This window comes from Equus caballus, chromosome 7 (assembly GCF_041296265.1).
Source record: "Equus caballus isolate H_3958 breed thoroughbred chromosome 7, TB-T2T, whole genome shotgun sequence".
Classification (NCBI taxonomy): domain Eukaryota; kingdom Metazoa; phylum Chordata; class Mammalia; order Perissodactyla; family Equidae; genus Equus; species Equus caballus.
In genome coordinates, this window is record NC_091690.1 from 62179824 (window position 1) to 62191874 (window position 12051).

The 12051-nt window shown below is 39.5% G+C and overlaps 1 protein-coding gene across 18 annotated transcripts in view; it reads right to left on the bottom strand.

The window, feature by feature from the left end:
• Positions 1 to 229: 229 nt before the first annotated feature.
• Positions 230 to 12051, bottom strand: part of CCDC83 (coiled-coil domain containing 83) — a 47742-nt gene continuing 35920 nt past the window's right edge. For all 18 annotated transcript variants that reach the window (XM_023645613.2, XM_070273249.1, XM_023645612.2 and 15 more), the window contains 4 exons: positions 7681 to 7802; positions 2902 to 2981; positions 2171 to 2373; positions 230 to 448 (listed from right to left, as the gene is read on the bottom strand). In XM_023645613.2, the coding sequence (XP_023501381.1) occupies positions 287 to 448; positions 2171 to 2373; positions 2902 to 2981; positions 7681 to 7802 (567 nt within the window). In that variant the 3' untranslated portion in view covers positions 230 to 286. The remainder of the gene's footprint in view (positions 449 to 2170; positions 2374 to 2901; positions 2982 to 7680; positions 7803 to 12051) is intronic.

The following is a 12051-nucleotide window of genomic DNA, read 5'->3' on the forward strand; positions in this document are numbered from 1 at the left end:
ATTTCTAAGCTGTAAGGAACCTCAGAGACCACGTTGGGCTCACCGTCTTGCCTCTGAATACTTGAATATGGAAATATAAAGGGTACTTTCATTTTGGTCACTCATGCCATCCAGGTGAATGAATAGCTGGATACTTGGAACTTTGATTTTAAATGAAATTATGACCCGTAGAAATGACAGCTGGTTTAAAAATGGACCAAAGTGTAAATAAAATGGGCAACTGATATACTTCAGTTTCCAAAGAAAATTTATAAAGAAAAGTTGTTTTACTTTGCAGCTTTCAGTCTTAAAGAAAAGACTTCATCATCTTATATGTGATGTGGCTTTCTGGGATCCTGACATCTTCACAGAATTTGACTGGCATTTCCTTCTCTTGAAAATGAATGGGCATTTTCTTACTCTGCACACTCATGAGCTTCACTTCCAGGGGGCCCAACTTTACGTAATCCTGCGGTGAACAGATGTAGAAGAGAAGAGGAGAGGTTATTCTGCAAGTTGCCACTCTCAATAGATTAGGTTTTCTTTACTATGGTTGGCCTTTATCTGACAGATTTCATTGCCCTTCTAATTGCCTGAATGCTGGACAACATGTGAAACACGAGAGCTACTGTAAATAAAAAACGGCTCAGTAAACTTATATACCCTGTGGGGCATGTAGCCAAGATCTCCCAAAGAGCAGGCAGCAAGGCTGGCAGGCCTGTCTTCCGGGGGGTTGGATGGGGGAACTAGCTGGAGTGGGGAGATACTATCCCCTGCAAGCTCTTTAACTGGTAAAATATTTCTTATAAGGCCACAGTCCTATTAGATCAGTGCTCCATCTTTATGATCTCATTTAACCTTAATTACCTCCTAAAGACCCTATCTCCAGATACACTCACCTTGGATATTACAGCTTCAACATATGAATTTGGGGTGGTGGGGGAGACACAATTCTGTCCATAGCCTACATAATGCCATTTATACCACATCAAAAGCTTCCGTGGAAAGTAAGAAGGTCTTTCATCCAACCAAATGGTATGCAATTTTGGAATTTTGTAGACGGTTGTCCATTAGCCTGACATCATCGTAACATATCAGGCATCATGATTCCAAGATACTGTTGGGTGTGTTTGAATGCTCTAGAGACTAGAATTTTAGTGTTTAAATTGTCACTTGATAGTAGCAGGACTGAGCTGTACTTAGTTAAAATGGTTTTTGTTGATTTATTCAATTTCTTCTGCTTTCTTACATCACTCTTTCTCCTACCAGACTTAAATTCTAGGAGAAGTTTTAAAGGTATTGATAGAACCAAGAAGGAAAATATCAAGGGGTGGATGTGGGGGTAATTGGAATGTACCAAAAGGTTTTAAAATTAAAAGGCTTGATACTCTAGGTTTCACCTAATGGTATATGTGGCAGTTTCTACTTTCCATAGATGGCCACACTAATAGATATCCGATCATTTCTTACAATGAGATACTCCTTCCTCTTTCAAGGTGCAGGAGCTACACTCCCTTCCCTTGGGTGGAACTTTGTAACTATATCAACCAATAGAATTTGATGGAAGTGATGGTGGACGATTTCCAAGGCTAAGTCATACAAAACACTGCAGCTTTCATCTTGGTCTCTGGGATTGCTTTGCTCTGGGTAGGAGAAGCCAGATACCATAACACAGGGACAATAAATGTGCCCTGTGGAGAGGCCCATGTGAAGAGGAACTGAGGCCCCCAGCTTAGCCAGCATCAACTTTCTAGCCATATGAGTGAGCCACTTGGGAGTGGATCCTGCTGCCCCATTCAAGCCTTCCAATGACTGAAGCCCCAGCCAACTGCAACTGCCTGAGAGCCGGACTGAGAACTGTCCAGTGGAGCCCTTCCTGAATTCCTAACCAACAGAAGCCCTGAAAGAGAATACATGATTATGGTTATAAGCCACTAAGTTTGGGGGTAATTTATTATGTAGCATTAGATAACTTACGTGGTATACTAGTAATGGAGGTTTATAAATGAATATATGTAGCAAACTGGGCAAGGGTATGCGTGAAAACAGTGTTGAATGAGAAATGTGAATGGTGAGCCAATTTTACTAATAATTGAATTTTTCAATATCCATATTTTAGACTAATTTTATCCATTAATTAATAAAATAGCACTCTCTTAGTAGTCAAAGTTTTTTTTCTCATGAACCTTACCTTGAAATCCCGCTCATCCTCATATAGTAAGTATTTCATATCAGAGGCCCCAAACTCTATACATGAGATCTCTTTTTCATCTGTCTTTGGATACTGGCCATATTGGATGCTATCCTCATGACTAACATGTAAAGCACTGCTCCCAGCTGAGGAGCTCATCGTGTCTCTACGTTTTACTTCTGTGGGTTGCGATTTTGCCTTTCCTGGGATGAATGCAAAGAAATTAATTATGTATACATTTTGGACACATACAAATAAAAATAAAATAAATACTTTGTCATATTTTTAATTTGAAAGAAGTTTGAGAATCAGAAATGTAGAATCTATGTATTAAAGTGAGAATGAGTCTCATTTTTAGAAACTCTAAGTTGTGTTTCTTTCTGTTAGCTAATCAATTGCAGTAATCATATGGGAACTTATGTGCGTGTTGGTATTTTGGTTGGGTGGCTACAATGGAACCCAAACCATGCCAGTGTAGACAATACTCTGTCCCTCTCCACCAGTATCTGTTTAATTCACTGTGAAACATAGTGACTTTGATTTGAAAATAGGACAAGACAAAGGAGATGAGTTAGGACAAGTGCTGCAAGAAGAAGAGAAATACAGGAGAGCTGGCATGTACCTATTCCCAGAACAGCTCTTGGATATGAGGTGCCTGTCCATGACCGATGCTCAGTAAGTGTTTGTTAAATTGAAAAAAAAAATCCATCATCATTATAATAAAATAATACCTATATATGTTTCTGGAAACTCCAAAGGCATTTCTTCAGGTGGCACTTCCAGTCCGGCAGCTTGGGTAAGATATAGTCGCCTAAATGAACAAATAAGAAAAGCAGTCTGTCAGTCAACAAGGATTGTACTACCTGCTCTCTAGCGTCCATCTTGCTGCTAGGTGCTGGAGACACATAGTTCAAAAATGAGACATAGTTTCTACCCCCGAGGAGCATAAGGCCCAGTGAAGTGGCCGACAGGCTGGCGGTGTTTTAGGGTGATGGTTTGTACCAAGATGGGTAATTAGCATAGTGTGCGAAGAGCTGTGGGGCAGAGAGAAGAAGCATCTGATTAAGCTTTAAGAGGTAAGGGAGAGTTTCCAGGAGGAGACGAAACCTGAGCTGAGTCTTGAAGAACCAGGGGCTGTTTGCCAAGGAAGAGCTAAGGGTGAGGGAAGGGCATTCCATGATAAGGGAATAACGCATTTAAAGTCCCAGAAAGGAAAGTGAGCATGATACCAGTTAGGTCGCTGTTGTAGTAATCCAGGTGACGAATGACAGCAGCCTGAATGGGGTGGTTTTAAAATGAAGGGAAAAAGAGAAAGACAGCGAGCAATAGGCATCCAGGGTGACATCTAGGTTCAAGCATTCACTGAGCGGCAGCCTTAGCTACAAGCCGGGCGAGTTGTCTGTCTGCTGTTGCGGCTCTCTGCACATGTATTTAATTCTGTGCTCTGCTTTTCAGATGCCCGCTGAATTTTCAGTTGGAAAATATGATGCCTTGAAAGCTCCGTATGGCTTTCCCATGAAGTTTGCCTGAAGATAACATGAAGTAATTGGACCTTTGCAAATAAGCAAACAACCCCTCATGCTTAGCAGCTCAGCAATGAAAGTGAATCCCTTGGATTACAGGCTGTCAATTATTTGAAGAACACGAATAAATTGTTATTTAAACTGCTTAAGGCTCCAGCAAATAATGTAACTACATACAATATTTATATCTGTAAAATCTTCTTAAGACTTAAGTTAGTAAAGGCTAGCTTCACGGGTAGCTCTGGTCTGCAGATAGATATGTCTGAGACTATAGAATTCTCTTTTTTCCTGGTTTTACCATTTGAATAATTAAGATCTTATGCTATAACCTTCACAAATCTGACTTCTCTCTTAATTGTTTTCTTTTTTTGAAAGATTTTTCCTTCTTCTCTCCAAAGTCCCCTGGTACATAGTTGTATATTTTTAGTTGTAGGTCCTTCTAGTTGTGGTATGTGGAATGCCGCCTCAACACGGCTTGATGAGTGGTTCTAGGTCCGTGCCCAGGATCCCAACCAGCAAAACCCTGGACCAGCGAAACCCTGGGCTGCCAAAGCTGGGGACGTGAACTTAAGCACTTAGCCACAGGGCTGGCCCCTCTCTTAATTGTTATTGTTGTCACTTTTGTACCACCATAGGGCAACAACGCTTGATATTTAATGATACAGAAAATATTTTAAAGAACTTTATTATATGAAGTTAGTGTTAGGTAGACTTGTAGGTATGGGCCCACTCAGCCTCAGTTCTGGGGCACTGGAATCCCTAGGGAGTCACTTCATCTCATGCGTCAAACAAATGCTATGGTGTTCTATGGGAGTTGTGAAGGGAAACAGTTTGTGGAGCTCTGAATGGGAACTGTAGTAACTACTAGCTAGAATACTCCATTTTTCATCCAAATAGGAAAACAGAACTTTTAATATGTCTACTGGGGATAGTTCATGTCTATTTCTCACCACCTTACTAATATTATACAGGACTGAATTCTCAACAAAGAGGTGGAAAGGGCAGTTACCATAAAATACACAATGTGTTATATTTCTTTGACTTGAAAATGGATACAGTAAAAGCTCCTGACAGATAATTAAGGGTTTACACATTTATTTGTTTCTTTATGCAGATCTTTCTAAAATGTCGCAAACACTTGCCTCAAGGAGTTTACAATCTAGCAAGGAAGCAGACATTAGATAAGTAGTCATGAGTGTGATAAATGCTAGTTACAAAGGAAAAGTTCAAGGTCCCGTGGAAGCGTCTACCAGGAGACCTAACCCAGTTCTTATAAATGTTGCCCATTTCTTTTCCCTTGAAGAGATTTTGACTTTATCTCTCCCAACTCTGAAGCAAGACTAAGCACTCATCTCTCTCACTAAAGAAAACCACCCACAAAGTGTTGATGAGCTATGTGGATTTTACTGAAGATTTTTGTGGGGAAGACAAAGGATAGTGTTAAATTGCATACAACACGGCAAACAACTTCATGAAAATCCCCATTAAAATTTTCTCATCTCCCTTCCTGCCCTTGCCAAGTTCTCTCTGGCCAGTGAAGGAATTCCCTTCTGTTATAATTAGCACGTCACATCCATGTCAGCACCAGATCAAATACAGCAGACTGAGCTGACTGAAGCAGGAAGCAGAGTTGGCAGTTTAGAGGGTGGCTCTTTCCTGAGGTTTGGCCAGTTCTGAAAAGAGGATAGCGGACAGCAGGTAGCACGGTGTTAGAAGCTATAGCACCAGCAACAGCCGGCAGAGATCAGACATGATTACAAAGAAGGCGGCAGCACCAGCAGATGGCAAGTCTTAGAGGCAGGAGAGGAGTGTGGAAGCTGGAGACCTGATCATAGAAAGGAGGGCTGGCAAAAGACAGCATTGCCTTCTGTGGGGACAGTAAAACCCCCACCCCCGGGGGCCCTTCAGATTTGTGAAGGTTATAGCATAAGTCTGGGCTCAAAGGCATCAGACTGGAAACACAGGAGTCCATTCAGCCTGATGATTCATTCAGCCTTGGCGCCCACATCATCCACATTGGTATCTACCTCTCCAGGGCAGCACACGTAAATTGTGGAAGGCAGGCAGGTGGCCTCTTTCTCTACCTTGTCCCACTCAGCTTTCCACTATCAAGTAGTTGCACTGTCTCCCAGGTTCCTCCAATCTTGTATCCTGACATCCATCACTTATCCAAGCCAACAAAAACCTCACAACCTACCTGTATCCAGCCTTCTTAGAACATATTAGAAAGTTTGTAAACAACAAATACCTTACTATGTCTCAAATAGCATTTTTCCATGCCATGCAAGCAACAGGAACTACTTCGGTTGGAATATTTTCCTGGCCTTTCTACCATGTTGAACTTCTTTGCTTTAATTCCTAGACCCAGACATTTCTCTCCCCATCTTGCACATGTACACACTACAATTGTGTGATTTATATCCTCTCTCTTACTAAACATGTTGCTATTTAGATTATTTCCTGTTTCTGATGACAAATAAAAATGGCAAGTAATAGGATATATTGGGGTATATGAGGAAGCCATTTTGTGTAAACCTAATTTGGCCTGACCTTGTCTTTCCAAAAGGGCCTGACTGCGGCCCTTGAGCATGCCTTGTATATCTGCTTTAGATATTCCCTACGGAAGAGCAAAGACCCTTGAGATAAAGGTGCAACTTCCCTCCCCCTCCTAACGTTGGCATTTCTTTAAGGATTAAGCATCTTTCCTTAGGCTAGAAACTGATTGCTGCGCTTACCTGTGACCACCCAGCTCAAGACAATAGACTTGCCTTCTGCTACGCCCTCCGAGAGAGTAGACCCACTACCTGCTGTGTCCATCAAGCGCTGTGCCGACAGGGCAATCTTGTAACTATTGTGGGAGGGAGATTTCAATCATATGTGAAACGTCCTGTCTGGGGGTATATAACCACTCTGTATACCTCACTTCTTTGGTGCCCTTTCTTCCTTTGGGAAGAAAGGCCCCAGGCAATGGTCCTCAGATTTCAGCTCAGAATAAACTCTCCCAAATTTTCATTTATAGATTGGTTATGGATTATTTTCGTTGACACTGACTACTTGTCTAAATTATGAATGCCACTTTGAACTGTTCTGTTTTTTTTTTTTTTGCAGGGAAGGATTCACCCTGAGCTAACATCTGTTGCCATTCTTCTTCCTTGTATTTTTTTTTTCCTCCCCAAAGCTCCCCAGTGCATGGTTGTATATCCTAGTTGTAAGTCCTTCTGGTTCTTTATGTGAGCTGCTGCCACAGCACAGCAACTGACAGATGGATGGTGTGGTTTGTGACCAGGAAACAAATTGGGGCCGCCGAAGCAGTGAGAGTGCTGAACTTTAACCTCTAGGCCATCAGGGCTGACTCCACTTTGAGTTTTAACTCTATATTCCAGGGTCCTAGTTTCGATCAAGAGTAGTATACTGAGACTTCTTTTGTCAGGTGAGGAAAAGAGATAATCTAAAACACAAAGCCATGTGCATATTTGGTTTCTCTTGTGCAGGAATAAATGTGACTTGGAATGTCAGGCTATTTTCTCTGCTTAGAAAGTAGTTTGACTCTTTCATTAACTACCAAAAGAAACAATTCTATATCCACAAGGTAACCAGAGATCCAGAACACCTCCAGGAAGCTACCACAAAGTTGACCACTCCCTCCTTTGTGCTAACTCTGCCCTCAAGTATCTTCAGTGGCACTGTCATGCATTTATTTTCATGCGCATTTCCCCTACCGGCCTGGAGGTTTCTGAAGGTCAGCAGTTGTGACATTCATGTTAAGCGTTTGCTATTATGAATACTGTGCATTGCAAGTCAAAGTTTGCACTGTACAATGGTCAACTGTAACGATCTTATACCTTCACCCTGGCTATTTTGTGAGTTCCTTTCTTTCCAACTATTGCAATCTGGCTGGAGCACTAAAGAAATCATCTTAAAAAACAACAACTTTTTACAGATACAAATGTTTACAAAATACTTTCTAGATATGTTAATGGCTCTCACCTGGGTATTTTAAGATCCACGAGTCTACAGTTGAATAGTTGCTCAATAAGCACCAAATTTTCTTCTTCCAGTTCATAAATAGTGTTTTCCAATTCTTCAACTTCCTTCTTGTGATTTGCAATCTGTTCTCAGAAGAAGAGAATGGATGTTGGTACCTAGTGACTTAGCTCTGCTTCGCCTTAAGAAATTCAGCTCCTAAAAGTGCATTTGCCTGAGGGGAAGATCCATCCTATATTATTTATTAGTGGGTTTGCTTTGTCCTCCTCTGCTAAGAAGGAATGGGTGGGACTCTTCCCGGTCGTTTACAGAACTTGTTTGCATGGTTAGGCAGTTAGTGCTGAAGGGCAGGAGTTGTCCTTCCTTACCCTTCAAAAACATCACGGGACTTATATATGAGCTAGAGGCAGAGATAAATAAGAAAATAAGACTAATTTATTTATCAATATGGTATTTGAGTAGTTAAATGAAGATCTAGCTAAGGTTAATTATAAACAGCACAGAAAACTAATAACACCAGAAAAAAATACTATAACATGGCATTTTTAAAAAGAGAAGTACAGGCATAGTAGTCCTTTGTATCAGCCTCTATAATATAATTATATTTTCTCTGACTGCTGGGGTAGTTCTGAGAAATATCAGGTAGATAAAATGTTGTTCATTCATTCATTCATTCATTCAATTGTACTGTATGCCTATTACGTGTCAGACACTACAGTCCACTTTGAAACAAAGGATCAACAAAATACTGTAACTTTCAAGGATCTGTTAGCCTAGTGGGAAAGATGGTGATAAAAACAGAGAACAGTGTGATGCAAGCATAATGGAAGCTGCTGTGAGAGGAGACAGAGGTTCACCTTCTGTATGCCAGGTATGAGGGGGTAAGGGAGAACTGATGGAATGGATGACATCTAATCTGGATCTTGAAGTCCAAGTTGGGATTCTCTAGGCCAACAAGAGAGGGTGCATTCTAGGCAGAAGGAACCACATGTGAAAAGGCACAATTATTTTGGTGTGGGTATCTACAAAGCGGGAGTGGGAAGAAGTAGGAGAGGAACTGGACAATTAGGGAAGAGCCAAATAATGCTAAAGAGGCTGGTTTTATTTTGCAGGAGATGGAAGGTCATTGATAGATATAGAAGGGTTAACTACCTTTACTGAAGAAATATGGTTAACTCAAATATGAACAAAATTTGCTGGTTCTATTAGTAGAGTTCCCATCAGTCTTTAAGAAGTGTCTTGATAAGTTTTGTCTAAAGAAGGCTTGATAGTTGGAAGAATATATAGAAGAATGCTACTAGATATAACCCCCAACCCACTTCTGCCCACCCAAAACAGCATGAGCTATATGGGTGCGGGATCGAGAGGTGCTCACGGGGAGAGATGAGGACAATAGAAGAATTAGAAGTAAGAGTATAAAATAGAAAGGGATAGGCTGGTGTGAATAAAGAAAGGTAAACTGGAAAAGGTAAGTGTCTGGAGAGAATATGATGAAACAAAGGCTCAGGGGGTTAGATTCAGTATCTCTTGTTAGGAGTTGCCAAGAGTATAACCGAGATGAGTACTCAGAAAGACATGACCAACATTTTTGATTTGTAATTGAGATTTAACTATTATATTTTGGAATCTGGAAGCATTCAGTATATTACCACATGTATATCTCTATCACAAAAGTCATTTAATAAATGCTTTATTCTTTCTATGGGCAGGGTTCTGTGCTAGATGTAGAAGAATACGAAAGTGAATAAGGCACGGCTCCTCCCCTCATAAGAGTTTACAATCCAGTGAACAAATATGCAAATAATTGTAATATAAAACAATACCAATGCCATAGAAAAGGCTCAAATGCTGCTGGTGACTTGGAGTTAGAAAGAAAAGCATATATTATTTACCTGCCTTAAACAATTTAGCAAAACATTTTAAGTCCATTATACTAAATTACAGAGCCAGGGGTTGTGCGTTAGGATCTCGTATGGTGAGAGATAATCAGCTTGATTGCAGTATTGAATGCCTTAAGGAAAAGTTTATAGTTTTCAAATGTCAAAGGATGAGAAAGGAATTATAGTTAGAGGTTGTAAACAGAAAGAATTAAAGGATGTTTGGAAATGTTTGACCTAAGGCTTGGCATGCTTGGGAGGCAGAACACACAATTCTTGGTCTCCTTCCAAAGCTGGTAATGAGGGCCCTTTTGGAGGAGTTTAAGTCCAATCTTTCAAGCTAATGATATCCTGTGACATCACCTACCGTCTTAGAGTATAAGCAAGGTTATCATCAACTGCTATCTCCCTTCCAGCATTTTGAAATGTTAGGGAAATGAAAACTAGTTCCTCTTCATAGCCATACAAATACATTTAGATTTCTGGGGTAAGAAAGTGGAAAGGAGGAAGTAGAAGACCACATCTTCCTCCCCATCCCGGCTCCTCCCCAAATACCCAAGAAATGTACTTAAGAAATTAGGAAAGACAATTTAGTTAAAACTCTTATAAGTCAGGGACCTAGGATCCTTAATTAAATATATGCTCTTGATTTTCCCCTGCCAGATCCAAGTTTGCTTTATGCCTCCCCACACTCGAAACTCTGATTGCTAACCTCTTTGAATCCTATTGTCTAGTTTTTCTGGCTTTCCCTTTGTTAAGTTATTCTAAGTCATTTGGAAATGTCAATTTTCTTCATTTCCCTAATAAGCATGCTAAATAAAGCCAGATAATGACAGTCATGTATAGGACATCTCATATCCTTTCCAGAGGATCTAAGTTTTTAGTTATTCTTGGGAGTTAGTTAAATGGAGAAATTTTTAAGAAGTGACCCACTCTAAACCTTCTTCAAAGAAATTAATTGACATACATTGTTCTATTTCCAGGCAATTTTCAATTCTTGTGATAGTACTTATAACCAGAAATGGTTTTAATTAATTTTGTGAGTAAATTTAATAATGGTAAAATGGATATTTATTGGAACAAAGAAATTTATCTATTGAATTACCTTAAAATGATTTATCCTTTTTTACTAAGCTTTTTGCTCATGATTCAATTAAACTTGACTTTTTTCTGTCTTTTATTTCCATTGAATTATGAAAAGTAAAAAATAAGACAAAACAAAACATAATTTATGCCTGTAGTAGGAAGGACCAAGGCACCAAAACAGCCTTTCTTATCAGTCAAATATAAATTTTTGTAGTCATCTTCTTGAAACCTAATCTCTATGCATCTTACAAGATTTAAGATTTGAATTGTTAAATTATTATCTTAAGATCATACTGTTGTATTTAATAAAAGCAAAAGAATGGAATTCCTCCCTAATATTCTTTAACTGTTAAGCTAACTTTGAGTTTTTTTAAATTGATACTTATTTTTTAAAATTGGGGATTCATCTTGATTAGTTTTTGGAAATAGTATGGACTGCTTCTATTCACCATGACTTCATAAAGGCAATTTAAAGATAATTGTCGATATCACAGAAAGCATACTAATTTTTAAATCCTTGTTTCATAGACTCACCAACTCTATTCAATCAAATAGGGGGCAATAAAAAGAGAAGAGGAAAGCTGACAGTGACATTTTTACCTCAGGGGTCTGAGCAGATTGTGAAAAAGGAATGCAGGAAGAGAAAATTTAAGGGAAGTTTAATGAGTTCTGCTTGAGGAACGTTGTGTTTGAAGGGCCTTTGGGACATCTATGTGGAAATATTTGTCAGACAAAGAAAAATACAGATTCAGAGCTAAGGACACACACAAGTTAGTGCTGAGGATGTACCTTTGAGAATCATGTACAAATAACTTGCTAACAAGAGCTTTATGTAGTTGAAGTGAATTCTGTCAAAAGATAGTGAATTTTCTTTCACAGATGGCGTCTAAGCAAAGGTTGTGTGGCTACCTGCCTGGAGGTAAAGGGAATTTCAAAGTTGTGAGTTTTGCACATCCTCTGTAGCATTCTTGTAATATGTGGACCAAAGATTATCTGTCTGTGTCATCCAAGAACATGCTCTCAAATCTTGACCTAACATCTAAGCCATGTATTTGATTCATCCCTCCAATGAATATATCTACACTCATGGACATTCTTTCATTCAATAACTATTTAATGAACATAGATTATTCATTAGGTTTCATGGATATATAGTTGAAAAGGTATAGCATGCTCTGTGCAGTGAAGAGACAGATGCAAAAACAATTTCAACATATTTTAGCAGGATTACAATGAAACAAGAGAGCACTGGGGAAAAAGCACTCAAGACTTCCTGGAGGGGTTACAAAATGATTCACAACGAAATTGATAATCAGAGTCTGTGCCTAAAGAATGAGTTGGAGTTTTCCAGGCAGATATGGGTAAGGAAGTAAGGAGATAAGGGCAGAGGGACTAGTATGTACAATATAAC